Below are 27430 nucleotides of genomic sequence, written 5' to 3'. Positions count from 1 at the left end.
AAATTTCATATGCAAGAGTCTCAAAGGTACAGAATTTCACCACAATATCTTTCATCCTTTGAGAACAGAAAAGAACAATGTTAGTTGTATCACAATAAACAGAAACGAAAGAAAAAGGTCTGCAAGCCTGTCCGAAACGACGGCACAATATTTCAGCCGGCGTAAAAATTTGGGAGGAACACTACTTTGTTTTTGTGAACGGTTGGTTTCCCGCTTTTTTCCTTCTTCTTCATCCTTTATACACTTCCACCCTCCCCTTTATATCATGTCTGGTGTCGAGTTCAGCATCGACAGACCCTTTGGTATCTATCTCTGGGACTACTTTGACCAAGCCTTCACTGCTGTCCTTGGCAAGTCGGCCAACGACTTTGCGTTTGTCGAAGGCGAGACGCCTTTCTCCACCATTCCTGAAGGTAATACCGAAAGCTTTCCTTCATTGAACCGGCTTAGAATCTCATCAACATCTACGACCTGGCGCGCTTACATATATTTATGTGTGTGTGTGTGTGTGTGTGCGTATGTACGCGTGTAACTTCAATACAGTGGTTGTTGGTTGTGTGACCTACCTCATGGTGATCTTTGGCGGTCAGTACATTTTGCGCGATTCGATGCCATTGCGTCCCAAGTTCATTTTCCAGGTCCACAACTTGCTGTTGACGTTGGTCTCACTCGCTATCCTGCTGCTGCTTATTGAACAATTGGTGCCTCAGTTGGTCCGTCATGGCTTGTACTGGACTATCTGCTCCTTTGACGCGTGGACCCAGAAGCATGAGCTCTTGTACTACTTGAACTATCTCGTCAAGTATTGGGAACTGATTGATACCGTGTTCTTGGTGGTCAAGAAGAAGAAGTTGGGTAAGTTGTTGGTATGGACTAATGTCTGGATCGGGCTCGTTACAGCAAACGTTAAATCGTTAGGTGGTGATGAAAAGGAACGAGCCGATGGATTTAGTATAGGGCAAACAGAGCGAGAAAGGGTAACTTTTATCTGTCATGTAACTGATACAAAAAATTGTGCAAACGAATAGAATTCTTGCACGTCTTCCATCACAGTATGACCATGGTGCTTTGCTACACTCAGCTCGTTGGTCGTACCACTGTGGTAAGGTTCTGGGATATCTCCCTTTGGGGATCAAAAAGGATCGGGATGATTGCGGAAGAGAAAGGACGGGCGAGTTATCATTATGGTCGGGGGTATTCTTTTTGGTCGTATATACTGAAAAAGACTTATCTCCTCTATGTGTTTTAATAGTCGTGGGTTCCTATTGTGTTGAACTTGACCGTGCACGTTTTGATGTACTACTACTACTTCCGCACAGCCTCGGGCGCCAAGATCTGGTGGAAGAAGTACTTGACGACGATGCAAATCATTCAGTTCGTTATTGATTTGTTTGTGATCTACAGCTGCACCTACACGTTCTATGCTAACAAGTACGCTCTCCAGTTGCCCAACTTTGGCACGTGCTCCGGTGGTGAAGGAGCTGCTTGGTTCGGCTGTGCTATCCTGTCTTCTTACTTGGTTTTGTTCATCAACTTTTACCGTATGACCTATAATGCCAACAAGAACAAGAAGAATGCTGCTGCTGCTGCTGCTGCTGCCACGGTCAAGAAGAGCAAAAAGATCTAATAGACTTTTTATTTGTGTGTTTCTTGTTTTTATTTTTGTTTTTTCTTGTTCATCCTCTTGTCATGACATACCTCTTTCCCCTCTCTCTCTCTTTGTCAAGTATACACCATCGTCACACCTCGTACACACACGCGCGCACCCTCCCTTACTATATAAACAACGTGCGTCTCCTCTTTATATAAAACTCAAAATCATCTTCCCGTTCTCTCCACACATGCAACCAACTAATAACGCACACGCACATTCATACACACACAAAATAGCATTCTTCATAATAATAAACTCTTTATTTTTTCGTTTTTAGAGATACAATGCATGTTTACGAATATACTCTGCCACATCCGCATCCACGGCCGTTTCTAATTGGCCGCGATCCATCGAACGCGCCAGGGTACTCGACAGTGCAGCAACCTTTTCATCCTTTAGCACGACGCGTTCAATCCCGTGCGCACTTTTAGAAGCCCAGAAGCTCTCCATGTCGCCATATCCTGCACGATCGACAGATACGAGCTTGCAATGTTCGAAAAAGGGCGCCAGTGCTTCATCCACTGACTTTTCTGGATAATAGGCTGGGTCCAATAATCGAATCACGGTATCGTATCCGACGATAAAGTAGAATGTCTTTCGTGGCCATAGTGACTGGAGTGCGGTTGCCTTGTCGATGAATCGTCCATGCGTTGTCACGCCAACGGCTGTCGGTATTGTTTGTTGGTGCTCGTTGTTACGTCGTTGTGCTACTAGTGTCATCATGTCGAGACGTTGGGATGCAGAAGCACCGACAAGTTGCTTGTCGACATTGTTGGTGGTGAATAAGAGTAAGCAGCTTTCAAAGGTTGATGGAGGGAAATGCTGAATTGTGGCATCAATGAGTGCTGTGTGGGCTTGTGTGGGAGGATTGAATGAAGCGTCGAGAACAAGGAGATTGCCATCGCCATTGTGTTGTTCTTTGTTTGTTGGCCAGTTATTTGGCTGATACGTGAGTTCACTTAAAGAATGATGGTGGTGATAGTAGACTATGGGTTGGTTGGTTTTTCTTTTTAATATATAGAGAATGGGAGAAAAAAAGAGATTCTAATACATCATTCAAAGAGAAGAAGGGACCAGCGCGCGACTTGATAAGTGTGAGCTTGCGTGAGAATTGTTTATATATTACGAAAGAAATGATGTGGGGAAAAAGAAAAAGTGGAGGGCGAAAAAAAAAAGCGTGGTGAACAAAGAATTTTGTTTTTTTTTTCTCCTTCCAGAAAAGAAAATAAGAAATGGTTGGGTTTGCTAATGTTTGTTGTTGATGTTGCTGAAGGAAGTTGTGGAGGACGAGTTAAAGAGTTAGTAAGAGAGTGTGTGTGTTGAGGAAGGGGTGTGTGGTGGGGGTAAATAGGACATTAGTTATACACGATGATCATTCAGGTTCTGCTGCGAGTGGGTATCACTGCTCACGCTGGCGACGCTTTGTCGATTGTTGAACATGTGCGAGAAACCACCAGTGTTGCTTCGGGCCATGTCACTGCCTCCCTTTTCAGACGGGAAGAGCGGGTTTGCGGGCTGCTCGCCCTGACCAGCAGGCACCGACTTGGAAGCGTTGTCCAGAGACCGGAAGATTTCGTCGTCGACATAGTACGCCTTAAACAACAACTCGAGCACCTGCATACGCTCCTCGACACGCGAAATGCGCTGACCCTCGGACTCGTAGCCCAGATCGGCCAAGTTGTTCATGCTGAAGCGTGGGTGCAAAGGATGCACCAACGGCACCGAAGAGTCGGTGGTCTTAAAGTTGGATTGCAAGCCACGAAGCAATGAGCGCTTCATGTCACCGACTGACCAACGGTGCACGACACCCCAAGGCGAGCGTGGACGGAAGCCAAACAGCCAGGCCTGCACACCGATCAACAAGCCAAAGATACCACCGACGAAACCGAGGGCGTTGAGCAAGGTGTACATCTTGACCTCACGATCAGTGAATTCGGCAAACGCGTCAGGGTACATGGCGATAAAGCCAACGTCGGCATGGGTCAAGGTGTAGTTGGGGTTTGGTGCCTCGGCACGGAAGTTGGTCTCTACTTCGGGAGTCGAGTTGGTGATGGGTGCAAAGCCGACGTAGTTCCAGCCGACAGCCTGCAAGTAGCGATGATCGATCAGATTGTAGCTCATGGCGCTGTACGTGTAGGGCTCGACATCGAAAATGTTGGTGGTCTGGATATCGTTGCGTTCGTTATTTTGCCATGTTAACACGTCAAAGTCAGACATGATCACGGGGATATCATCGTTGATGTTGTACACCTTCACGTTGGGATCCATCTCCTTGGGGTACACCGAGACGTGCACGCGCGCATATGAGGCTGTCTGGTCGCCAAACAAAGAGAACAGCAAGCGCGAACCGTTGTTCTGGCCAGAGGTGGAGGTCATCTTGAGGTTCGAGTCGCCACGGAACAAGAAGCAGTTGACGGCACCCAAGTTGGAGGCGAAGGTGGGGGTGAAGATGCTCATGTTCAATGGCTGGATATAGTCAGAGCACGAGTAACCGGTGTCAGTCTGGCAGACAACGCCAGGATTGCGTGCGTCGCCGGCTGCATAGGTGGGGTAGCCATCAAAGCAGAATCGGACATCTAACGAAAAGGAAAGGGGATCATTAAAATATGAGATCGAGGGCCGAGAACACCGAATAAAGCACAAGTGTGCTGCGAATGATATGTACCTGGCACATCAACCTCCGCTGCTGATTCTTCAATTCTTTGTGTAACATTGGGGCTATTAACTGCTTGGCGGATTATAAAAACCAAGAAGCAGATGAACAAGAACAGCAAGAAGATCTGCGAGATGATACGGGTGGTTTCAGCCCAGACAGGTTCACCAGCACTATTACAAGTTAGCTGGGTTAGTTGCACTTTTTCTTTGAAAAAAGGTACTGTCCAATCTATCACTAGCAGTTAGAGAGTACATACCGAGGCTTCCAGATATCGTGGTGAATGCGAGCGGCCAACCAGCGAACGTAAGACTGGAAGCGCCACAGCAAGAACAAGATGATGGCAAGCAAGACTACACCGGCAATAGTGACACCAGCAATCAAACCAGCCGAGACACCAGAGCCTGAATCGCTGTCATCATCAGTGAACGACTGCAACCATTCGGAATCAGACAAACTGTAGACGTTGATATCGTTGTACTGGGTGTTCAACGCAGCACCGAAAGCAACAGTCAAGTGTTCGCCATCGAGCATACCGGCGGCGGCATAGGAACGACGCGAAGGAGGGATGCCACCAGCGGTTGGAACTTCCCAGGTCCAGGTTTTGGTATCGAGAATAGCCACAGCGTTCAGGTACATGCGATCACGCTGCGAGGCACCATTATCACCTGATTTTTATTAATAAATTATTATTTGTTTTGTCAATTAGTATTTATTTGTCTTTTTTTTGGGTCTCATTGTTTCGTTTTTCTTTCTTTGTCAGTTACCTCCAAAGATAATGATCTTGTCGTCCTTGGCTATTAGTTAATTTTTGAAATGTTCCTGTTAGCAAACTTTGTTGTGTGTCTCTGTGAAGATTTACTACTTACTGACGACAGCATTGTGAGCCGAACGAGTAGAGGGGAAACTGCCACCCGAAGAAGCTTGTGTAGCCTGAACAGACCATTGGTTGGACGTGGTATCAAAGATATAGACCTCCTCCATAGAGGCCAATGCGCTAGCAACGCCGCCTTCGACTTGCTGCAAAACGACACCGCCAATGACGACCAGTTTGCCATCACTATATAGACATAGAGGAGGAGGAGGAGCGAATAAGGGGAGGGGGAGAGTAAAAAAAAGTCAAATATTGAATGATGATAAATAAATTTTGAGAAATAAAATTCGTTGCAGCACGTGGAACGAATTGTTATTTTTGGGTAGCTCTCTCTCTCTCACTATGTTACAGAAGTTCTTTCTTACCTCAAGAGCGAAGCAGTATGGCCATAGCGTGACACACCCGGGGTAGGCAACGGGGTGAATGCCAAGGTCTGAGTGTTCAATGCATAAAAGTCAGAGAAGATGGCCGTATTGTTGAGCGCACCACCGTAAATGTAGACGGTCGACGAGTTGTCGTAGGTAGCACTAAAGAGCTGACGGTTGTAAGGGACGGCGGTGGTGGCATTGACGTTGGTCGGGGCAGCGGCCCAGGCGCCAGTGCCAAAATCATACGAGTACATTTGCAAAGGCAGCTCCTGGTTGACAGTCGTTTCGGCCATACCGCCCATGATGATCAAGGTATTGCCGGTGTTCGAGACCATGGCCTCGCCATAAAGGGCGCCCGGTGGTGGGTTGGTCTGTGGCAGCTCTTGCCATGTGTACGAAGTCGAGGTCTGGGTAAGTTGGTACAGGTTGTTGGTGTAGGACGTCGTTGCATTTTCACCGCCAAACATGATGAGTGAGTTGCCGCGTGTTGCATAAGCACTGCCGCTCTGGAAGGGCAGCGTGCTCATGAAATTTGGAACGTAAAAGTACGCCTGTGTCAGCGAGGCTGCCGACAGCAGACCTAGCAAGAGGTAGGTGACGCCAATCATGGGATGCTGTTGTTGTTTTATTTATATTGTGTGATAGATCGTCGTTTCGTATGTTTTTTACTGCTCGCTCAAAAGGTATATAGAATGATGGTTGTTATCAGCAAAGCAAACAAATGCTGGGTGACAAAACAAGAAAATGAAGCGAGAGAAAGGAAGAGAGGTGGAAATGAAAGGAAGTGGGCGACGAGAAGGGTGAGCGAGAAAAATGAGGAAAAGGGGGAGAAAGAACGTAAAGAAAGGACTTGGGGCTGCCTTGGAGAAGAGATTTGCGCTAAAGGAGAAGGGAAAGAAAAGAAACAGAAAGAAAGAAAAAGAGGAGGGAGGGTGGGCACTACTGTAGTAGGTTCGCTTTGTGCACCGTAAAAAAAGCGAAATTAGGGAGGTGGTGAGACGTGAAGTTGATGGGGGGAGAGGAGATCGAAAATAAAAAAAAATCTAGGCGAGAACATGGTCCTGCTAACTACTAATAAAAACTCCTCTTTTGTTACCTTCCAATTGGCTATACTAGACGGGTAGAGATGGTACGACAGCAAACCATACACGCAAACACACGGGCAATAGATAGAGAGACGTTGTAGCTATTACAAATACGTACTAATAGTAGTATTAGTATCAGATAGTACAGCATGGAATTATAAGAAACGAGTTCTCGACTGCTAACCTCGCCAAAAAAGAGGTCTGAGTTACCATGTACAGTGCACACAATTTCGATTTCCGTACTTCATTAACGACGTCCAATCAACGCTGTAGCTCATTAACCAGAATTGTTCCCGCCCACCCAACGCTATTTTTATACACACACATTCTCTCTCTAACTCGCTCACTAGTTAGCCGCTAAATAATGCACACACTTTTTTTTGCCACTGGCACCGAAAACGATTGTGTTTCTGATCTGCTTTTGATTTCTCCCTCTTTCTCAAACAAACGAATTTTTCATTATGTAAAAAAGGGTCCCTGCATCTATTCTTCTTCTTCCAATCGGGATGGCTGCCGCTGCAAGTAAGGAAGGAAGAGGGTTTTCCAGTTACTAGAATGCTCCATGAAATTGTACGAGAATGATGAACGGTGCATGTGTGCGCGTGTATGTGTGTGACCATCGGAATCTTTCGAGGGTGTATGGTGGTACCTTCGTGTTTCCCGGTCGAGCGGCACGCTATCCGCTCTTGCTCTTTTTTGATTGATAGACTACCATTCTTGTTGGTTCTGGCCAGAAAGTCTTGGATCGAACACAGGACCTTTATAATAAATTTTTTGATAATTTTTGGATACAGCACATACATATTAGCAGCAGTATCAGAGCAAAGAATGCCTCACAAGCTTCGGCAAAGAGTCGATTCCACTGTAATATTTTCATTTTATGCTTATAAAGAAAGTGCCCTGATCTTGTTAATTAGCTCAACTTGGCAGAACAAGTAAAAGCCGGTGGTGATAACTCGCCTCCCCACCCCTTGCTTCCGATCTAATGTGTTTATCTTCCACTTACCCCTTGAGTGTGTGTGCATATATAACTATATCCAAACAAAATCTACTGTCTTTTACAGGTTCTCCGGGTTTGTAGTGCTGGATTCCGGGTGCGGCTGTGCTATACCTGTAGAGCTTCCTCGCCAGAACCTTTTTTATCCCCTGGGAATGCTCAATGGTGAATTACAAAAATGAATGGAGGGTTGCCAAGCAAAAAAACGCGTTGCCGTGGTGAAACTTTAACTTTGCTTTTTCCGCGTGCTGCTGTTTCCTTAGTCAACGGTTGGGTTATTTGATAGTCGTCAACAACAGCAACGGGCGCCAACATGCTGCTACTGCAAGCTTTACCATATCCAACAAATTTAAGCGCCATTTGACGCGCATTTTCCGAAAACGTGTTAATGCTTCCTCTCTGTCTCACTAAGTCAAAACTCAACACATAAAACCAAAGTGATCGGTTCCCCTCCCGCACAGTTGTCGCTGTGCTGGTCTTGATATTTTCCAATGAGGTATAGCCTAAGTTCTTTGTTAGTCTAACTTTTACTACTAAAAATACACCCGCATTTACGCCTGACCCATGTGCCGTCAAATACAAATCCCTGTCCTGTGCAACTTGCTTTTTCAAAACAATAGCATATATACGGTCTTTATTAAATTTTGTCAAAAAATTAGCGAGTCTAATGAAGCTAATCCTTACTATAGAATTTCTCCTACTCATGTTACGTAAGTGCAGATTTTTTGCTGTCAAGATGAATATGTACTCTATATAGAATTAAAGCGATTTCTGTAGGCGAGATGATGATGATCGCCGCTCGTTGTTGTTGTAAGCTTGATCTGCAGAACTATTATCCAGTAGCCTGTGACATACCGAGCTAGAGTTTTGTGCGCATCAGCACCAGGACACATATAGACTCCCTCTTGCAGATTGTACCACGATAAATTCTTATTGTTCTAACCGCCTTCTTCGGCTCTATTTCTATCATCCCGGTCCCCAATGGATACAAAGTTGAGCATCCATGTTTATCCACACAAGAGGATTCGATTCTATTGAGGCTTACTTCTTGATCCCTATGGTACTTTTTGAGGGTTTGTTGCAGCAAAAAAATAAGATCTGCTGCAACAATTATCATCAAGATGATTTTGCACTGATGCTAAGATGGCGAGTTAACAGAAGTATACGAGTAGTATTGTAGCCCTAGTTTCTAGCTATGTTCCCTGACGGAGGGAGTCACCACCGTTCCGTCTCGTACATACAAAGACCATCGCCAAATCTTCTGTTTATATGCATCTGTATTGACTGTATTTGTCAGATGTCAGATAAGCGATTGATCAAAACATTCTATATTTCTCTCTTCTGCTATTATGTCTACGGGTGCATGAATGCTTACAGTCAACCCCCGTTAACGTCAACCCCCGATAGCGTCAACCGATTCGCTCGTACCCTTTCAAATAGAGCAGTTAAAGATTTTGCCTATTCTCTACCCCCGGTGGTCGTCAACCCTCGAAATCGTCAACACTTTTGCTGGTACCCTAGGGTTGATGTTAACGGGGGTCGACTGTATCTGAAATAAAGACTGTCGCCCCGCCTTTATCTCCCCGCCCGCAGGTCGGTTCCAGATCACCAAGCCTTTTTTTTATGCAATGAAGGGAGAGACTGGTCAAAGATGCTGTGATACACATACCGCGTGAATCATCTGACTCCGTCGTCGTCTGTCGCGTTTATATATTGTTTCTTCCTCCTGCGCTTGCCTAATAGTTCGGTTCTGACCGGCTTTACTTATGTGGTCGAAAACAAAGCTGTCCCAGAGCTAGGTCACGCATATGTGTAAATCTTTCTAGAAATACCTACTAGTACTTAAAAAACGCATCTACATCTTCAATAATTAATTGATAATTGAAAAGTCGACGTGTGACAATGGCACGTTTCCATGTGTTATATAGAGCGTGCGTACGACCATCATCGTAAATAGTTGAGTTATTACAAAGTAATGTGGTACCACTTTGAAACAAAATGAAGCCTTTTTTGTCGATAAAGTACTTTTTGAGTAAAAAGAAAAGCCCAAAATGTTCGCTCGATCGCTGTGTTATAGCTGTGTGTGTTATGAGCACAGGAGAATAAGCGACAGCAAATTTATAGTAGATGTGCATTGCGTTTTAATAAAGGCATTTTAAGTGTTTAAGTTGGCACAGCATAGGTGCACTTTTTTCTTATAGTTTGACTTTTGTTTGATAGAATTGTTTTACTGCTACGATAATTGCTTGTATCTTTTGTCTATGTTCTTGGAGTCATATGTTGATTTCCGCTTGATGCGAATATAGATGAATTGGTCGCCATGGCATTTATTGAATAATGTGCTGAGCATCATCTCGTCCTCGTCGTCAGATGGCGATGGTACCATTCTGTTAAAGTAACTGTTGATAAACAGGTGCGTCAAGGTGGTCAAGGCTGCAAAGACATCAATGACATCTTGTTCAAAGAGTTCCTTCATCAGTAGGCCTTTACAATATTACAATTCTTCCAGCAACCATTTGCCTTGTCCATATCCAATATTATTGATCACCGTCTGATTTGTTGATATATATACAACAAGCCAGCAGAACTCATGCTCCTGTCAGATAGTTTTATAGACCGAAAAAATATTCGTCGATCGATTCATAGATGTGCAGAGGTGAACGTGGCAGTACATAAAACAAAAACGGCAATTCCGTCCATATCGCACTTGTTTTCATCTCTTTAAATATATGATCTAATCGTTCAGTTTAAAGAGGGTAAGTCTCCTTGTTTACTATAGCACAACAAGAAAGATGATGTTGCAACTATACTTCACACAACAAATCCCGAGGGAGCCGAAATGGTCAGATAGTACAGTAGGATGAAATGGCAGAAGCAAGATCCAATCATATGCAATAGCGAAAAGCTCTTTTTTTTATATTAACTGTTTGATAAGCTCAATAGTTAAATATGGCACCTCATCAAGAGAATTCCATAAAGCATGATAGCGCTGGATTTACTAGCGGAAGGTGGCGAGTCGTCGCCTAAAGTTTAGTCAGTTGGATAGGTTAGAGACCTTCATTTTTCTGCACTTCAATTTCTTCTTGATCTTTCTTATTTTTCTTGTGAAGAAAATGAATGCTCGCTTCTCAATCGTAATGGCAAGCTACCAATACGTGCACCGGTCCATATGGAAGAAAAAAATATACATAATAGCAACGTTTGCAATGTCAAGAACGTCCTACTACTTCTGTTTGCTGCCCATAGTATCCTACATTTGCCTTTCTGGAATATTCATCATTGGCCAAACGGATCGTACATATGGAGTGGGAATACAACAGTACTGGCACTCGAATGAGATATGGACAGCTAAAAGTGAGATGTCATAAGAGCTGCGGTTTTGATTTACGCCTGTGATTTTAATATAATAAATTCCGTCATCTTTATAGCATACTGCTTCAGCCAAAGTTGAGCACCTTATCTGATATCATGTGGTGTGAAAATAGTTAAAGACGATCTACGGTACATAAAATGCTTAGATCCCAAAGATCACATGTGCTTCGATTGGATACCGAAAAAATGTAGAAGTTTTCCGATGACTAGACGATAGATATGTTTACATGATAACCTGTCATATTACAGTGATTACTGCTCGTTCTAAACCTCACCACGGCAAGCTGCTGCTTTGATCGATGTATCTAGGTAGTCCAAATAGAGTAGTCTATGCTTATGACAGAATGAAGGACGGGTGTCTTGAACTATTATGTATTTTTGCTACGATGAGCAGCTGTCCTGGGCACTTGTTCAGTTGAACACACCTTTTACGCTGGAACGAAACATATGCTACGAGAAAAAGGTGCACGAGTAGTGGCCTATGTGGTATCTTCTTTTTTGAATTATTGAGCATAGCTTGGTACGCTTCATAAAATTGACTTGAAGCGCGGGCCACTCAAATTTCTAATGGACTAGGTGTATATTTTTAACGACACCATGGAGAGTCCTAGCATCCACTTTGAAAACCGAATTCCCCCCCCCAACCCAGTTCCTTGCGTATTCTTCAAATGGCTACTTTACATCCAAAGTTTGCTGCCAGACTTCTTCATCGCACCTTAAGCTTTTATTTCAAGAGCACTATATCGGCATGATACAGTACTTTATTAAGAGACATGCTAGCTTCGAGTCACGGCAACGTGCTGTCAATGTAAAGAATCGGCACATCAGATGTGCTGTTTTAAAGATCATCTTCGTAGTAGTAGAGCAAGCGTATACTGCTGTATAACTTTAAAATTATTACAGTATGTTCAGTTATCTTGACATCTTGGGTGTCATTGCTCTAATTTGTATCGCTGTTGTCAAGATATCGCCTCAAATAATTCATGACGAAATATACACGTAATGGATCATACCAGCTTTTGCATCCGATGTATATTCCATCTTCTGTGTACAGCTGGTATTGTATATCTACTAGAATGGACACAGTGCGAAGATAGATAAACTCTTACTGAGGCCTAGATGGAGTGCTGCGTCGAGACCAGAGAAGATAAAAAGTACGTTGAAGGGGAGAAGACAACGGAAAATGAATGGATGAGCATGCTGCAATCTGCAGCTATAGAGACGCGAATAGGAGAGAGTGCCCCAGTCTACGCTGAGCGCTTAATAGGGAGTGGCTGGCAGCTAGCCATGCGACAGTGATACGTATACGATGAATGAACAAATGAATATGCGAAACACGGAAAAAAATGCCAATCGACTCTCTTTTTCCTTTTTGGCTGTAGCACAAAAGCACTCATCATTCTTTTCCTGTCCAACACTTGACGTACATGGTTTTGACAGCTTAAACGGCTACGCTCACACGAACTGAAGACAAAAAACGTGCACGACGCAGCTTTTTTTCTCAACTTCTTTTTGGTACTCATCCACTACTACACACGCTTCACACACATACACGAATGGCCCGTTCGCGACGACCAAAACGAACTCAACGGTCTACAGCGTCTTCTCAGCGACAGCAACAAGAAGAACAAGAAGAGCAACGGCAACACCTTTTAAATGGCGATCCGCCATTAGCTGCCCATCAAGAACGTCAAGGATCGACTTTTGGTCCGCTCAATCTATTTTTTAATCGATCGCGACAATATGGCTCCATTCCGGAAGCCGAGGTGAATTGTTCTTATCTCAACTTATTTTGGGACAAGTGTTTAAGCTCATATGAAGAGATTTCTCTCTTTTGTCTTGATAAAATGTTAGGAGCGAGAAGGAGGCGTAGTGTTCAGCACATCCCCGGACGAAGTCATTGAACCATCCAACCATCATAATCTAGCTATTGATATGCAGCAGCAGCAGCAACAACCCTTTTACGGAACATCCTCCGACACGTCTGCAGACGAATCCAGCAGACCCGCATCCGAACTTGAAGAGGACGTATGTTTCCCCAACGACAAAAAAGACGACGAAGAAGACGTCAACTACAAGGAGCTCGATGACTATGTTCGGGATCAACGGAGCAGTAATCAGCACTTGGAAGCACCACCAGCGCCTCCTCGGCAAAGGCGTCGATCATCCTCTGCTGCTGCTGCCAATTTTCGGCGATATAGTTTATACGGCGACAGAAATCGGCATCCACAATTCGAAAAGCAAGACCAAGCAGCAGACGGTCGTGTCACCTTGTTTTCAGTGGCCGAGCCACAATCGATCCATGTGCGATCCCTTGACGAGATACCACTCGCTGCACAGCAAGTTGAAGGGGTTGGAACCGATACCAGCAGTCAGTTGAGCGATTTGTTAAAAAGGGGCTGCTTTTGGCTGGATATACTCAGTCCCACAGACGCCGAGATGAAAGTGCTCAGCAAAACGTTCCATATTCATCCGTTGACAGTCGAGGATATCAGCATGGAGGAGCAACGCGAAAAGTGCGAAATCTACAAGAATTACTATTTCATATGTTTTCGCAGTTTTGAGCAGAATCAATCCTCCGTCAATTATTTGCAACCATTGGCGCTGTACATTATTGTGTTAAAAGAGGGCGTGCTTTCGGTATGTGTTTTTTTATATGTATCCGCATCGGGCTAAATCTACATTACCTGACATCCAACACGCATAAGCTAATATGCTATTGTTGTATAACATGCATAGTTTCATTTTCGACACACGCCGCATCCGCACAACGTGCGCAAGCGCATCAAACAATTGAGGGATTATATTAGCGTGTCACCGGGTAAAAGAGAGATAAATACGAGGATAGAGAGATCTCATGAAAGCTAAACAAGCACCCCTCTTATCTATGATAGATTGGATATGTTATGGTCTGCTCGACGATATCACTGACTCATTTGCACCCATGATCCGATCCATTGAATTCGAAGTGGATTCCATCGACGAGCTGGTGCTTATCCTGAAAGAATCTGAACAATCTGACATGCTGCGACGGATTGGATACTGCCGCAAAAAAATGATGAGCATGATGCGCTTATTATCGGGCAAAGTAGACGTGGTGAAGACATTAGTGAAACGTGGCGATATACAACAGCAACAACAGCAGCAGCATCATCAATACCAGCATCCGAATAACAAAAACGAAGAGATCAACATTAATGCCTTCCAGCCTGTTTTGAGCAGCGAAGTATCCCTGTACTTGGGGGATGTACAAGACCATATCATCACCATGTTACAATCCTTGACCCACTATGAAAAGATCTCGTCACGGTCGCATTCGAATTACTTGGCCCAGATATCCATTGAAATGACCCAAACGAATAACGAAATGAACGATGTATTATCTAAATTAACGGCACTCGGTAGCATCTTAGTCCCTATGAATCTGGTGACGGGTCTCTGGGGCATGAACGTATTGGTGCCGGGCCAGGACAGGCACGATCTGACTTGGTTCATGTCGATATTGTTTGCAATTGCTGTATTTTGTGTAGCATCCACTCTCTTGATGCGGTACTACAGACTTGTATGAATAAATCTGTATGTGGATATATATATATATATATACTGACAGCAGTAGTGTGAATAGTTGATGTGTGTACATGGTGCGTAAGTAGCACGTGCGAGGAATTAGTAATGGATGTGTGTAGATGAAGGTGATGTTTATGAGTGTGTACAAGTTTTTAATGTATTTACATATTTTTTTAACATTTTTAGGACAAAAACTAAGTTGCTTTTCACATCATATATATGGGGGTGAGATGGTTAAGAGGAGAGAAGAAAGGGTAAATTTTGGTATGCTACTAGAGCTTTACAGCTATAAGAAGTCTTACTAGATAATTTCAATTTCCTTAGTTGGCGTTGCCGTTGACTTCGTCATCGAACTTTTCGAATTGAGGGTTGGCAATAGGAAGCTGGGGAAGCTTGCCACCTTCACGGATACCGTACAAGCGCAAACGCTTGGCACCACCATCTATGAAATATAAACCGACCAGCATTTAGTATACCTATGTTAAATCCAATAGTCGAACCACAACACAGAAAGAGCGCTTACCGGGATAGATGGTGAAACGGGCGTGGGTGAAAGCCTTGTCAGTGGAGGGCAAGTCAAAGTAGTACAAGCCGTGGGCACCAACGGAGGAAGGTTCGATCAAAGAGGTCCAAGCAGCAGACTCTTCTGGAACTTCTTGCTCGGTCGAGGTAGCTTCCAAGGTGATCTTGTTGGGATAGTTGCCCTTGTAGTGGGTGGTGTCGAGGACAGCCTTGAGCAAGTGACCCTTGGCACCCAACTTGATGACGGTGTGGTCACTGTAGCCGGGGATACGCGAGCGCTTGGTCTCCCAACCATCGCCCATGTTCTGACCACGGCCAGGCAACAACAAGTTGCTGGAAGGAGTGTAGTGCTCGTTGGTGCAGAAGACAGTGTGGCCACCGTTACCAACAAAAGCCAAATCCAACACGGTGCTACAAGATGGAGTTTACAATTCCCGCCATTAGCATATACAGTTTTCCTTTCCTTTCCTTTCCTTAACCTTCCATCCAGCAAAGTATACATACGACTTGTCCTCAGGGAAGATAGCATGAACGGTACCGTAGGCACGGAAGCGAGCAATACCACCATCAGGGATGTTGTTGACACGCAAGTGAGTGTAGACTTCGGTTTCCTTGTCCAAAACAAAGACGTTGTGGCACGAAGGGGGCAAGTCGACCTTGGGCAAGATCTCGACCCACTTGGCATCCTTCAAGTTGCCATCGGGAGCGAAGGCGGCTTCAACAGAGGCAGCAGGAGCCTGGTTGCCGGTGAAGTAGCTGGTGTCGACATCGAAACCGCGGATCGAGCCAGCGAAACCGAGCTTGATGATGGCCCAGTCGTAGGTAGGGTTGTGACGCTTGGTTTCCCAACCGTCCATCCAGGCACCGGTCGAGACGAACTTGCCGGGGGCGTGGATTGGTGGGGCAGGGTTGATCATGTTGGTGGCGGCGGCGAAGAACTCGTCAGTGACCTCGATGATGGTGCTGCCGAGAGCAGCGCTGGCGACATCTGTGTGTGTCGTTGAGAAATGCATGGGTGAGCATGATAAAATGCGCAATGAAAAGTAAACAGAGCAAAAGGATACGTACCAGTCAACTTGGCCAAAGCGGACTTGGCGAGATCTTCATGTGGAATGCGTTGATAGACCATTTTTCGAGATAAACAAACAAGCGAGTGAAGGGAAGAGTGAGATAAAGGTACAAAAGTGATTGTGAAGAAAAAGAAAAAGGGAAGGCTGGGCTGGGGTTGGATCGGCTTTATATATTTTCAAGGTCTCCGCTCCAATCACGATGAAAGTATACCCCAGAGGTCATAGTCATATCTTGCAAAAATATAGCCCTCCATCGGAACTAACGAACGGAAGAAGCCGTTCCTCCGCCCAGCCCCCTCCTCTTGCCGTTACTCTACTAAACATGAGCCGCTGACTTGCACCGAGCCCCCGTCCGAGCCCTCGGCTGCTCTTCAGGCACGGTCTATTATGCTGTGTCCTTTCCCACGTACTACAAATACACGCTCCTCAACGTGTCCGTGCCCTCGGATAGCCACCTCATCACCTCGGATTGCCACCTCATCACTTCTTTATATGTCGTTTGTAATTTGGACGGAGTATGGCGTCAACAATAAGGAACCACTCTTCCTTTCTACAAGACACAAGAAAGCACAAAATTTAGACTGTATAACAATCAAGCGCTGTAAAAAATTATACCCGGCCGATTCCAACAGCGCAGCCAATAACAATGTGAAAGGTGGGGAACAATCGTGATTTTTGGAGGACACACATCCTTGCAACACAGTATCATAATAGAGATAAAGAGAGGGGTCAGTGCGCACCAACAACAGCAGCATCGATACTGATTCGCTGGCTATTGTTATTACTATCATGCTTGTCTATTTGCTTGTCGATTGTATCTTCTCAGTAAGACCCTTTCACCACCCCCAAGGTGTCACACGTACTCATGTGACCCCATCCTCGCCCAAAAAAATATACCCACAAGGCCCGCAGTTAAAAAAGATACAGTTTTGCCAATAAAGTTCATTCTGAGATCCACTAGCCGATTTTGCGTATATGTCATTTAACTGGGGGCTTCTTTATTGATCCATCAGATACTGCTGCGGCAGGTTTGGCTTTTTAAACGATTTACTCTAAAGATTGACAATGCATTTGTATTAGTCAGATATAGAGCTGAATATTGGAATTAGCGCATTCCTTGTGTGGATCCCTATCAAAACGTGTATGATTTCTCTCAGAATATAGATGGTGCTTGGATGACGGCTAGTATTTTGTTCAAGTCTTGCGCAGCATAACATCAAACCTTATCGGGCGTCACATGAGTTCATTGGTATATATATTCTCCAAGCTATTTTAAATCCAATTCCGCGGAACAAAACTCCCAAGAAGTATTGTTAAGTCTTTATGGATTTAGATATTGCTAAAAAGAGAGAGCGACCACACCATCTGTTGGCCGAGACTTCGGCACTCTCTTCATTTAGCTTAGTATAGCACCACCACTGCAGTACAACTTTTAGTTGGTTCCAGCTCTTAGTGGTCAATTTGATGGTAAGTTGTGCCTTCCTTAGAAACATTTCATAATGAAAAAGATTAGCTGTTCTCTGTATCATTGTATATAACATGAAGTTGATGTGTCTTCCAAAAAAAATGCGTGAAAAGCGCTCACTTAACCTTTTTCCCAGAACAATATTGTAAAAGCTTTGTTTGAGCACCAATTTAATATCAGGATCAGACATAAAGATTGGCATCGTGCCGGGGGTATTGGTTGAAATAGATAAGGAGAATAAATACAAGGGACAGTTTAAACGCAAAAGCTGTGTATCACCATGATCTTTCGATTTCAATCCTAATCTACACACCGTAGTAAATCTGAAGAAGAGCTTGCTGATAATATTTTACGCGCGCAAAATGTTCATTGAACCAACGTATTTCTTGGCGAGCTTGCATACTGATATCCCGGGTTGAGCTATTGAAGAAATATGAAATTAAGTATATTCTATGCATTTTCTATACTATCACCGATGAAACGGACATAGTAATAATAAATGCTGAAAGCAATAGTCAAAGAATACAATTTTATGTACCTGAGCGCATCGAGCTCAGCAATTGAATGTTGATGAGAGGATTCGGGGCAGGGAGCATAGCCTTGTATATCAATCTCCAAGATTCGTTTACGTAGTGTTTCTTCCTGTTGCGGGGACGGCTGGTGAACATGTCGTTGCTGTTCCTCGTATTGCTGTGGTAGTGATGGTGTGGAGGTCTGACCCATCTGAACATCATCGCCGTTATCACTACTACTACTAGCAGTAGTACTAGTAGGTTTAGAGTCGAGAGTTATTACAAGCTGGTAGACGCGTCTGCTATTGTTATCGCCCTCAGTCATCGCAGCTGTTTCTCCTGCTGGTCTTTTACTACTGTGAATAGGTTGGTCTTTGTGAAGGGTGACGGCATGGCTCTCGGAAACAAGAGAGACCTCAAGGGAAATCTCATTTGGAACCTCTGGGAGTGAATAATAGCGTCCAGTGCTGTCAAATCCGAACTGTTGCGCTTCTACCAATTGTCGAAAGACTGCCACCGCCCTATGTTTCCGTGCTTGTTCAAAATGTGCAAACATGCATTTGCATTCGTGAACGATTAACTGTAGATATCCATGTATAAGCCCACTATAGTAGAGAAAAATAGTTTGCCAAGTTCATTAAATAACGCTTATGTGAGTGTTTATGCATGGTGTCGTCTTTTCTTATTGATGTGTGCATGTGTTTGGTATTTTATTGTTTCTTACGTATCAACGATATTTGATTGATCGTGTTCGCCGTTCTTCTGCACTCTGACCTGATGCGAAATCTCGTCGGCCAACGTTGGTATAGTTGTTGTTATTGTATTTAATGGAAATGGCGGCGCGCTTGCTGTTAGCGACGTATATGATGGCAGCGTTTCACCAGTACTAGTTTGTAATGCTGATTCTACATCGAAGCTCTGGAAAAGGAGCATTTCGGATGGCTGGAGAAAAGAAGCCGAGTCATCGATGTATTGCGACGGTGGCGTAGGTAGTAATGACTGAGGCAAGGATCCAATAATTTCAGTAGTGTTGAAATCATCAACGCTTGATGCCAGTTCTTCTGATGAGTAGTCTTCGTGCTGTAGCTGGTCGTTCATGATGATGATCCAAGAAAAAATAAAACCTACACACTTTTACTTCAATGCTTATATACACTATAAAGTCGTAGCAAACTCTTTCTTTGAGAAAAAATAACAATGGCATGCAGTAGCAATAAAAATGACAAGTTTATACCGACATTCATATTACATTCGGACGAGCAACTACATGACACAAGAGTGTCCTACAGATGTTCGGTCTTTGTCCTTTATAAAAAACAATTCATCTTTGTAGTAACAAGTTCTCCCCTATTCTCATTAAACAATGTGTTTCGACTATGTAATACACAACTTGACAGCACAATTATGAAGGAGATGTTCCTTTACTTGAAGGCTTACATTGCTATGTAATCAACCATTGTCATTTACACTATTGTATGGTCATTGTATTCCTTGCGTTTACCGTAATGACTAATTTCAGGGTCCCTGTGTTCAAAACGAGTAAACCTGGATCCTTGCAGAACGTCGCTGGTATATTTTCTCATGAATGATCCATTTTATGCAGAATCTTCCGTCACATCACATTTGTGCTACTACTAGTACATAAACGTGGCTATGTACAGTACTATTGAGTGAGCTGGTGCATGCACGCAAAAGGCTCCAGGAAGCCTCTTCAGTGACATTGCTTCTTTAATATATCCAATTTAGCACTTAATTATTTCATCCATTACAAGATGATCATGTTCTTTGAAACAAGGTATGCATAGCCAATATTTGTACCTGAATATGCACCCGTTTCTCGGAATTACACAGAGATAATTCCATTCATATGCAAGCCGTGGATGTAACAGATATTAGGATTTATAGAAAGCAACAACGGGTCTGTCAATTCTCAATCTCGTAGCTTATAGAACATTGACAACAATCGTTTCACTGCGTTCATGCAAGCATTTCATATGCTAAATCAAACAAGGAATCAGTCATATGTACACCAATCCTAAATTGTCAAACGTTCGGAATTTACGCTTTCAAAAGTATATAGAGGACAAAAGGTCTGCCCGTCACAGATTTTGGCTATGTACACTATTGAAAAGAGTCTACTACAGCATGGAGTTGGTCGCATCAGAAGTGTTGTAAATAAGAAGATGTACATCTATGTATAGTTTTATAAACTTGAGGTAGCCCAGTGAAGGCTGATGTATGTAACGTTTTCTCTCGGATAGATCTATTGTCCTTTTTTGCGCTACCGCCTAGCTGCGTCAATCCCCAACTTACTAGCGCATCACCAAGTTGGAGAAATTCTTTCAATGAAATAGACGTACCCTCACGAGGATATATGAATACCTTCGGAATAGAAATGAATCACCATTAGGCACTGGCTCATCTTTTGCGGAGAAAAGGCGAAACGATCCGAGAATTCGCAAAAATTAGCTACCGGATAAAGTTTCAGCACAAACATCTTTGGAAAGTAAAATAATATGCAAGCTAGTGCCGATTCACCTTCTCTACAATCAGTTACGTCAAGCAGCCCATTAAGCAGTCTAGATGAAGATACCAGCATGCCCGATCTTGAGACATCGTCTCCAACAAAAACTACAGTTAAAGTCGAACCCGCTGTCAGTCTAGAATCGACTGCACCAACAGCCACTGCAGCAGCAGCAACAACAACAACAATTGCCTCCGCTGCAACCACTACTAGCACTCCCACCACAACGGAATCTACCGTAAAAATGGAGTCAGTTGGCAACATCGAAGTCATCGTTAAAACTGAAGAACAAAAGCAGGAACCTACATCAGCACCAACAACACCCGTAACATCAGTAACACCCATAACCCCAGTGGCTCTAGCGCCTGCTGCTGAGACAGCAATAGCAACAACAACAACTGATACCAACACAACGACTGCTGTTCCAACAGCAACAGCAACAGCAACAACAGCAGAAGTAGCACCTGCCACCCTGCAGCCGCCACCCCCTACATCAACTACCACTTTTGAAGAGATACAGAAACAACTAAAAGCCACTCTTGACCATGTGGAGCAACGGAATATGGTCAGCGGTTTTCAAACACTTAGCAAAGCAACGAGTGCAGTGGTCGATCATTGTGAACAACTTGGTAATAAATAATGTCGAAGTTTATGCTTTTACGAAACCTATCATTTACAAGTAACCCTGCTATCTAGGTTTGACATCAGACGATCATCCATACAATGCTATTGATCGCGAGCAATTTTGGGCAGGTCTCAATAATTGCTGGCTGTATGCATTAGCCCAGCGACACGAACCAAGCTCAGAAATCGAACGATTAACGGACCAGCATCTGTACGGCTTACGTGAAATGGTGGTCGCTTGGGCTGATAAACTTGAACGATATGGATTGGTCGATTACGAGATGGGATGGTGGGAAGCGGATATTTTGGCTGCTATCGATGCAATTCTGGCAATGAATTATGCTGCTGCGCAGGCCGCCGCACAAGCTGTTGTTGCTCAAGCAGCAGCTGCATTGTTTGGAGATGAAGTGCTTAAACAATAATGATGACCTTGTTCTCCTGTCCTCGCATATCTTTCACATACACACTCTCCCTTACTCATTTTTCGAAACCAACGCAAATGTATATATACACATTCACACAAAGATTTTATAGACACATCTCCATAATTAAATTACACGTAGTCACTTTTTCTATGGCTGTTTTCTTCTATCTGTTCTCCTTCTTCTGTATCCTCCAATTCTATATCTGGCAATGGATAAGTAAGGATTGCTGCAACGCCACTGAGCAGATTGAGCTCTATTATTGTTTAAAAGGTGGTCAAGTTAGTAAGGAAGAACCTCGCAACCACTTTCATCCTGAATTTCTAATAGATCTAGATAATATATTTACGTTCGCCAGAGACATGCATACTAGAAAATACACGGACGTCTCCTCCCGTATTCCGGACAGATTCCACTAAATCAACATATTTCCGCCGCGTTGTGATATCCGCGGATCTAATTGAGAAATTACATATTTTAGCATCTTTCTTTTGTGCCAGCACTTTACAGTAATCGGTTATTACCGAAATAATTCGTCTGTAACAAGTAGAGTGCCTATGGCACCATGTTCGTTTGCTTTTAATACGTGACTAATGCCATAAAATGCCCGGTCTGGATCGGTGTTAAGCATGGCGTAAAATTGTTCCAAGGCTTGGACTTCCCGTGCTGCTTTGGTATCGGCCAATTTGGATTGAATTGCAGGATCCTGCATCACTTCGTTTAACGAATGCTTGTGGCCACTGGAGCTGTGGATAAGAACAAACTTGGAGCGATTTTCCATCAGGACTTTGTTGTCGGTTTTCTAAAATCGCAGAAACATTCAGTAAGCTTCGTCCTTATTCTCCTCCCCTTGTTGTGTTCATTACCACAGCCTGGTCAAAAATGTATTGGTATACTTGCTCCTATTGTAGTCACCCAAACATTAGCAATTTCTCCAACATTGTAAGTAAACATAGGGATTGTGAGATCAAGTGCGTCACATACCCGAACAAATCCAGGACTAGCAATAATGACAGCTTTGATGATATCAAAGTGGAGTAATCGCAGAATTGCTTGATAGATCTGATCGTAGAACTTTTGAAGGCCCTATTTTTTGGTCGCGTCGATTCATTCATTAGCATATTTACCAGCGATAGGCTTTGTTTGATACCCATCTACTGCTATTAGTCCCAAAACTCACCTTTTCATGATTTGTCACTGATCCCTTTCTTTTCCGTGGAATAGGTGTTTCTATACGTTGCTTTACAACAGTCATATGTTGTGTTAAGAAGCAGATATTTGCTAATCCTTCCTGACAGACAATAGCAGCGACGTCGGCTTGTTTGGTAACATCACATGCATCCTCAACACGCTCCAAAGCTATTACATCCCATTCTGGCTTGAGTAAGGTGAAGTTTCTGTTCAATTCTAGATCGATGGTATGGAAGCTACCCAACTGCGATGTAGGAAGAACGAAACAAAGACTTGTAAATAAACTACACATCCATAAATATTGAGGCAGGACCAACCTTCACGTAAGGATTTTCGCTTGTGACACGACCATTGATACGCAAAAGACCGACTTGAGGATCAAAGTCAACAGTTGCTACGGTAATGGTGAGCACCATTCGTGTACGTTGGCTCGTCGTTGATCCCGTCGAACTTTCCGCTTGTAGGCGTCTATGTTATCACGTTAAACGAATAACCAGTTATCTTTTACTGTAAGATCAAAATGGAATGGAGAAAGTAAAAGTTTATTGACATCTGTACCGGATCGTCGTTGCTTTGATTTGATCTTCTTTGGAAATCAAGTTGTAAACATGCCACATGTCTTCGAGTTCTTCCGGGTAGAGAGTAACATGACCCGAGGAATCTTTTTCTAGCGTTTTATTTATCAGCTATTGTACATGATTAGCAAAATGCATAATCATTGACGCCGGGTACTTGTCCACTGTGTTTACCCTCATTTATGGTAATATTAACGAAAATGCTACTGCGTGAAAGCAGAAGAGGGAAAAATCGCGCAGGCGGCATGACTACCATCTTGGCGCCTTTTGAATAAATTTACTCGTAATTGCCCTGCTCGCTAATCAGACAAGGTGGATTCATAACGCTGAATTCGATTTCTACCTAAAACCTTCATGTCATCTTCACAACGCAGCTGTCAAATGAATTGAAGATATTGTCAAAACAAGGATTGTAGCCAAAGGGTCTAGACAAAGGGTTTTCAGAAGCTACTTCTTCTCTTATACGAGTTATATAGCTTACATTATACTTGGATCATTCTGCTGATGCATTTATTGTTACAGAGCATATGCAGCAAAGAGAAGCTCAAGATCCTTAGATCATGGGGTATGTTGTGTTGAGATATATCCAAGTTGAGCACTGTAATCCTACCTCTTCACCCTGCGCCAAAGCTGCTCGAATGCAATACGTATCTTTACTGGACATACGCTTTCTTGACGAGGGCTACAAGGAGGACAACAGAAAAAATATCAAGAAGAAATCGCGCGACGCAGAAAATTTGGAGCAATTGTACGATTACTTTGGCGACAAGCATGATCAAACTTCACCGGTTAATACTTGACAAGCGATCGTTCGACGTTTGCGACCGGAGATGTCGGTGTATTCCCTACTAATCTATTTATCGACTAAACGTGATGGCACCGTCACGTTATTCAAGGACACGCGAGGAAATACGAACGGGACCCCAGTTACCAAGTTGGTGAGGAAACAGCCAGTAACTTAATCGAGTGGTTTATCTTAACATTTCCAAAGACAATGGGATAGAATCGTTAATAACGTTCTCCATGTTATATACGGTACACTTGTACTTTTACTTGCCCTTCCTTACCTCATCCAAAACCTTCAAGTAATTTAATGTATTCTCCTCACGATCATCCCTTACTAGCAAAGATAATAGTACTGACCCTGAAGACCTGTAAATCTGTTTAATTGTTGTATACTGCTTGTTATACAACCACAGTTATTTAACATATTTCATTTTGTCTTGTTATTATTGGATAAATTTCATGTTGTTTACTGCAAGCAATATCAACTATACAGACAACTAGTACCCAAGCTCGTTCTCAAATCTATCGCATGCATACTTGGGAATCATCACATACTGTAAAATTATATAAGGAAAGTGGCAAAAAAAATTATGCTTCATGTTGCTCAGTCACGTATATCTTATGCGTTTTACTCTTCGTCGCATGTCCGCTGCTGTCCGCCGTCCGTTATCCTGTGCGAAATGAAATACTTTGAGCGGACCGAATTGTCTTCTTCTCGACGACCTGTGTTACTACCCAACGAATCACTTATTATACAGCAAGGCAATGTTGGTCTATATGAGCGGTAAGGTATATACAAATAACCAAAAAAAAATATTTTTAAAACGTTTGCTAATTTGGATGCACGCACACGAAAACAGCAAGAACAAGATTGATGATTACCAGGACGGCGTGTGTTACTTGACATCACATCGCATCATTTACGTGGACAATGCGCGACCTGCTGAAAAAGCTGTTGAACTGTCACTTGGAGATATCAAAGAAGCTGACAGCTATGTAAGTTTTATAACCTATCTGCTATAAAAGATGGTGCTGCTGAATATATCGAGCTTGTGCGCTGGACTAATTGGTAGAAAAAGGGCGGTTTCCTACGAGCATCCCCCAAAATCATTTTACACTTGGAGAAAAAAACGGTATCTAGTCCTTCTCGAAGAAGCATGCCTCAAATGACTCTGCCGACGTGGGTATGTCCTATCTGTTCCTTCGCGAACGCAGGCACGCTCGAAAAATGTCAATTGTGCGGAGTCAAGCGAGCTGAAGAAGCTATTACTCCTACTACACCTACCATGCCAACACCACCTACTGATCCACCTCCATCATCGAACAATGGTGATGTATCTTGTCGAGCATGCACGTTTATCAATCATCCAAGCATGATGCAGTGTGAGATGTGTGGTACGGATTTGGCGACTGTCCCTCTACCTTCACCGACGGTATCCACACCTTCCAGTATATCTGAATCCGTGGCGACGGTACAGCTCGAGGATAATGCACATGTTCGTCTCGCTTTTCGTCATGGAGGTCAATCAGGTTTTCTTGGCAAGCTCAAGAGTGCACTTGAAGCGAAAGCGTGGGATAAGGTGATTCTTTGAAAAAGAAAAACAGGCTTAGAGGAAATGTGAAGGATGATGGTCTTATATGCAATGTTGTTGTTTCACAGCCGATAGAGTCACCCGTTGAACGGACATCCATATCTAAATCTCGCGGTGCTGGCATCAGTACGTTCTAGCTATAGCGGGAGGGGATGGTTTATTCTATTTGGACACGCTTTAAATGGTACCTATATAGGTGCTATCCAGGATAGAATTGAAAAAAATACAGCTGAAGCAAGCGAGACAATGACGGATGCCTTCCAAGACCTGGATCGACTGATGGGAAAAGCAACAGAAATGGTCAAACTAGCAGAATCCATTTCACAAAAAATGAACAGAGATACCAATAATACGGAAGGCGATCTATCGACGCTACGTACATACCTTTTAGAACTGGGTATATCTGATCCAGTAACTCGGTAGGTTGAGTTTCATCCCTTCTAATGATGATACTGATAGATGATGGTTTAAGAGAAGAATGCTTTGCTAACTGGGTACTTCTATCCAGTGGTTCGGCTGGTTCTATCTATCACCAAGAACTTGCACGAGAACTGGGAGAGTTTTTGAGCAAAATCTTTAACGAACAGGATAGCATGAAATCACTCACGGATTTATATTGTATTTTTAATCGAGCGCGCGGTGTCGGTAAGCTTGCACTCCTTTTTCTCCCTGTAACAATAGTAGACAAGTTTTTTGAAGGAACTCATTTTTACCAACAAAACAAACACCATGTCTTATGTCTTTAGCACTTATATCTCCCGAGGATATATACAAAGCAGCCCAGCAATTTGAAGAACTGAAGCTGCCGTTCCGGCTACGGAAATTTCCGAGTGGTTTACTCGTAGTACAAACCCAATACATGGATGACGACAGGGCAGCCAGGCGTATCCTACAGCACGTCAAACAACAAGGCGGTCACATCACAGCATTGCGACTGGCAGAAATGGAAAACTTTGCTCTGGCCTTGGCAACAGAGCAGCTCCTGGTAACGCTTATTCTGCTCTCGAATGAACCCCCTCCATTGCATCAAAAAAGACTAACAAAAAATGCCTTTTTCTAGATAACTGAACAAAAAGGTCTCATATGTCGAGACGAAAGCCCCACTGGTTTAACGTTTTATGAAAATGTGTTTTTATTATAAAAGAATTGTTTGATAGCAATAAAGAGTCGACTTGTAAGCATAACGGACCTATGTAGTATGGGAAACAAACTCTGATCAGTAAAACATGAGAAACTAGACTTTTTTCCTTGTCATCACTGATAGACTGTGTAGGTGGTTGGATCTTGGCTACTTTTTGACTTCCTGAGACATGTGATGATTTCTCAGAAAGCTTCGAAAGAGCCTTTGAACAGTCTTTTCAATGACGAAACAAAGCAATAATGGGAAAATATGAATACTATACCTTACGCGAAAGAGCCACACAACTATCTTGAACGCGACGAAAAAAATTTTTAAGCCTTGTTTCTGCGGAAGTTGAAATCCATCGGAACTTGTTGCGCGACTCGAAAAGGAAGAGAAAAAAACCGTCAGCTTGGTGGAGGTAGGAGGCGTCTCTACCGCTCGTTTTGTTATGTGT

At 43.4% G+C, this 27430-nt stretch overlaps 11 protein-coding genes across 11 annotated transcripts; 4 read left to right on the top strand and 7 right to left on the bottom strand.

The window, feature by feature from the left end:
* Positions 1 to 159: 159 nt before the first annotated feature.
* Positions 160 to 1627, top strand: BDB00DRAFT_925634 (ELO family; the record flags this gene model as incomplete). Its single annotated transcript, XM_053128811.1, has 5 exons — positions 160 to 413; positions 544 to 855; positions 919 to 951; positions 1029 to 1102; positions 1253 to 1627. The coding sequence occupies exons 1-5, from the start codon at positions 266 to 268 to the stop codon at positions 1625 to 1627; spliced, it is 942 nt and encodes a 313-aa protein (XP_052984232.1). The 5' UTR covers positions 160 to 265.
* Positions 1628 to 1911: 284 nt separating this feature from the next.
* Positions 1912 to 2828, bottom strand: BDB00DRAFT_802789 (uncharacterized protein). Its single transcript, XM_053121976.1, has 2 exons — positions 2706 to 2828; positions 1912 to 2612 (listed from the first exon to the last, which is right to left on the bottom strand). The coding sequence occupies exons 1-2, from the start codon at positions 2708 to 2710 to the stop codon at positions 1928 to 1930; spliced, it is 690 nt and encodes a 229-aa protein (XP_052984231.1). The 5' UTR covers positions 2711 to 2828; the 3' UTR covers positions 1912 to 1927.
* A 185-nt stretch (positions 2829 to 3013) lies between these two features.
* On the bottom strand, positions 3014 to 5803 carry BDB00DRAFT_755847 (uncharacterized protein; the record flags this gene model as incomplete). Its single annotated transcript, XM_053118861.1, has 6 exons — positions 3014 to 4230; positions 4320 to 4480; positions 4567 to 4975; positions 5075 to 5104; positions 5177 to 5367; positions 5547 to 5803. 6 exons carry the CDS (start codon positions 5801 to 5803, stop codon positions 3014 to 3016), a joined length of 2265 nt encoding a protein of 754 aa, XP_052984230.1.
* Positions 5804 to 6680: 877 nt separating this feature from the next.
* On the bottom strand, positions 6681 to 7478 carry BDB00DRAFT_548085 (uncharacterized protein). The gene is made up of 2 exons (XM_053117813.1): positions 6845 to 7478; positions 6681 to 6751 (listed from the first exon to the last, which is right to left on the bottom strand). The coding sequence occupies exon 1, from the start codon at positions 7435 to 7437 to the stop codon at positions 6985 to 6987; it is 453 nt and encodes a 150-aa protein (XP_052984229.1). The 5' UTR covers positions 7438 to 7478; the 3' UTR covers positions 6681 to 6751; positions 6845 to 6984.
* BDB00DRAFT_802783 (uncharacterized protein) lies at positions 7326 to 8578 on the bottom strand. The gene is made up of 3 exons (XM_053121975.1): positions 8410 to 8578; positions 7641 to 8342; positions 7326 to 7392 (listed from the first exon to the last, which is right to left on the bottom strand). The coding sequence occupies exon 2, from the start codon at positions 8334 to 8336 to the stop codon at positions 7791 to 7793; it is 546 nt and encodes a 181-aa protein (XP_052984228.1). The 5' UTR covers positions 8337 to 8342; positions 8410 to 8578; the 3' UTR covers positions 7326 to 7392; positions 7641 to 7790.
* Positions 8579 to 12732: 4154 nt separating this feature from the next.
* Positions 12733 to 15022, top strand: BDB00DRAFT_548046 (uncharacterized protein). Its single transcript, XM_053117812.1, has 3 exons — positions 12733 to 13643; positions 13743 to 13824; positions 13898 to 15022. Exons 1-3 carry the CDS (start codon positions 12939 to 12941, stop codon positions 14569 to 14571), a joined length of 1461 nt encoding a protein of 486 aa, XP_052984227.1. The 5' UTR covers positions 12733 to 12938; the 3' UTR covers positions 14572 to 15022.
* Positions 14592 to 16311, bottom strand: BDB00DRAFT_802778 (allantoicase). Its single transcript, XM_053121974.1, has 4 exons — positions 16161 to 16311; positions 15597 to 16080; positions 15094 to 15503; positions 14592 to 15012 (listed from the first exon to the last, which is right to left on the bottom strand). Exons 1-4 carry the CDS (start codon positions 16219 to 16221, stop codon positions 14891 to 14893), a joined length of 1077 nt encoding a protein of 358 aa, XP_052984226.1. The 5' UTR covers positions 16222 to 16311; the 3' UTR covers positions 14592 to 14890.
* A 1621-nt stretch (positions 16312 to 17932) lies between these two features.
* BDB00DRAFT_868095 (uncharacterized protein) lies at positions 17933 to 19237 on the bottom strand (the record flags this gene model as incomplete). The annotated part of the gene is made up of 3 exons (XM_053126424.1): positions 17933 to 18047; positions 18166 to 18744; positions 18864 to 19237. The coding sequence occupies 3 exons, from the start codon at positions 19235 to 19237 to the stop codon at positions 17933 to 17935; spliced, it is 1068 nt and encodes a 355-aa protein (XP_052984225.1).
* Positions 19238 to 20847: 1610 nt separating this feature from the next.
* On the top strand, positions 20848 to 21823 carry BDB00DRAFT_969590 (uncharacterized protein). Its single transcript, XM_053129836.1, has 2 exons — positions 20848 to 21292; positions 21360 to 21823. The coding sequence occupies exons 1-2, from the start codon at positions 20908 to 20910 to the stop codon at positions 21707 to 21709; spliced, it is 735 nt and encodes a 244-aa protein (XP_052984224.1). The 5' UTR covers positions 20848 to 20907; the 3' UTR covers positions 21710 to 21823.
* Positions 21824 to 23702, bottom strand: BDB00DRAFT_802776 (uncharacterized protein). The gene is made up of 9 exons (XM_053121973.1): positions 23650 to 23702; positions 23459 to 23586; positions 23218 to 23368; positions 22890 to 23144; positions 22694 to 22795; positions 22576 to 22611; positions 22234 to 22511; positions 22059 to 22165; positions 21824 to 21965 (listed from the first exon to the last, which is right to left on the bottom strand). Exons 1-9 carry the CDS (start codon positions 23653 to 23655, stop codon positions 21841 to 21843), a joined length of 1188 nt encoding a protein of 395 aa, XP_052984223.1. The 5' UTR covers positions 23656 to 23702; the 3' UTR covers positions 21824 to 21840.
* A 998-nt stretch (positions 23703 to 24700) lies between these two features.
* On the top strand, positions 24701 to 27051 carry BDB00DRAFT_802771 (EAP30/Vps36 family-domain-containing protein). The gene is made up of 8 exons (XM_053121972.1): positions 24701 to 25045; positions 25122 to 25257; positions 25341 to 25841; positions 25922 to 25979; positions 26050 to 26272; positions 26362 to 26498; positions 26600 to 26838; positions 26914 to 27051. Exons 1-8 carry the CDS (start codon positions 24852 to 24854, stop codon positions 26992 to 26994), a joined length of 1569 nt encoding a protein of 522 aa, XP_052984222.1. The 5' UTR covers positions 24701 to 24851; the 3' UTR covers positions 26995 to 27051.
* The last annotated feature ends 379 nt before the right edge of the window (positions 27052 to 27430 follow it).

The sequence above is a fragment of the Zychaea mexicana genome (genome assembly GCF_025766255.1).
Source record: "Zychaea mexicana strain RSA 1403 chromosome Unknown BDB00scaffold_7, whole genome shotgun sequence".
In the NCBI taxonomy this organism is placed as follows: domain Eukaryota; kingdom Fungi; phylum Mucoromycota; class Mucoromycetes; order Mucorales; family Lichtheimiaceae; genus Zychaea; species Zychaea mexicana.
Note: the sequence above shows the minus strand (reverse complement) of the source record. Positions and strands in the feature narration are given on the sequence as shown.

Bases quoted from the DNA above. Each gene is read 5' to 3' on its own strand.
- BDB00DRAFT_802771 (XM_053121972.1), top strand. From the start codon at position 24,852: ATGCTTCATGTTGCTCAGTCACGTATATCTTATGCGTTTTACTCTTCG. The intron at 25,046-25,121 runs GTAAGGTATATA...ACACGAAAACAG, and splicing joins AATGTTGGTCTATATGAGCG to CAAGAACAAGATTGATGATT. The intron at 25,980-26,049 runs GTACGTTCTAGC...GTACCTATATAG, and splicing joins ATCTCGCGGTGCTGGCATCA to GTGCTATCCAGGATAGAATT.
- BDB00DRAFT_802778 (XM_053121974.1), bottom strand. From the start codon at position 16,221: ATGGTCTATCAACGCATTCCACATGAAGATCTCGCCAAGTCCGCTTTG. The intron at 16,081-16,160 runs GTACGTATCCTT...CGACACACACAG, and splicing joins CGCTTTGGCCAAGTTGACTG to ATGTCGCCAGCGCTGCTCTC. The intron at 15,504-15,596 runs GTATGTATACTT...TCCATCTTGTAG, and splicing joins ATCTTCCCTGAGGACAAGTC to CACCGTGTTGGATTTGGCTT.
- BDB00DRAFT_969590 (XM_053129836.1), top strand. From the start codon at position 20,908: ATGGAGTCAGTTGGCAACATCGAAGTCATCGTTAAAACTGAAGAACAA. The intron at 21,293-21,359 runs GTAATAAATAAT...CCTGCTATCTAG, and splicing joins CGATCATTGTGAACAACTTG to GTTTGACATCAGACGATCAT.
- BDB00DRAFT_548085 (XM_053117813.1), bottom strand. From the start codon at position 7,437: ATGTATGTGCTGTATCCAAAAATTATCAAAAAATTTATTATAAAGGTC.
- BDB00DRAFT_802783 (XM_053121975.1), bottom strand. From the start codon at position 8,336: ATGAGTAGGAGAAATTCTATAGTAAGGATTAGCTTCATTAGACTCGCT.
- BDB00DRAFT_802776 (XM_053121973.1), bottom strand. The intron at 23,369-23,458 runs GTACAGATGTCA...GTGATAACATAG, and splicing joins ATCAAAGCAACGACGATCCG to ACGCCTACAAGCGGAAAGTT. The intron at 22,166-22,233 runs GTAATAACCGAT...TTTCTCAATTAG, and splicing joins GTTACAGACGAATTATTTCG to ATCCGCGGATATCACAACGC.
- BDB00DRAFT_548046 (XM_053117812.1), top strand. From the start codon at position 12,939: ATGCAGCAGCAGCAGCAACAACCCTTTTACGGAACATCCTCCGACACG. The intron at 13,644-13,742 runs GTATGTGTTTTT...TAACATGCATAG, and splicing joins TAAAAGAGGGCGTGCTTTCG to TTTCATTTTCGACACACGCC. The intron at 13,825-13,897 runs GTAAAAGAGAGA...TATCTATGATAG, and splicing joins TTATATTAGCGTGTCACCGG to ATTGGATATGTTATGGTCTG.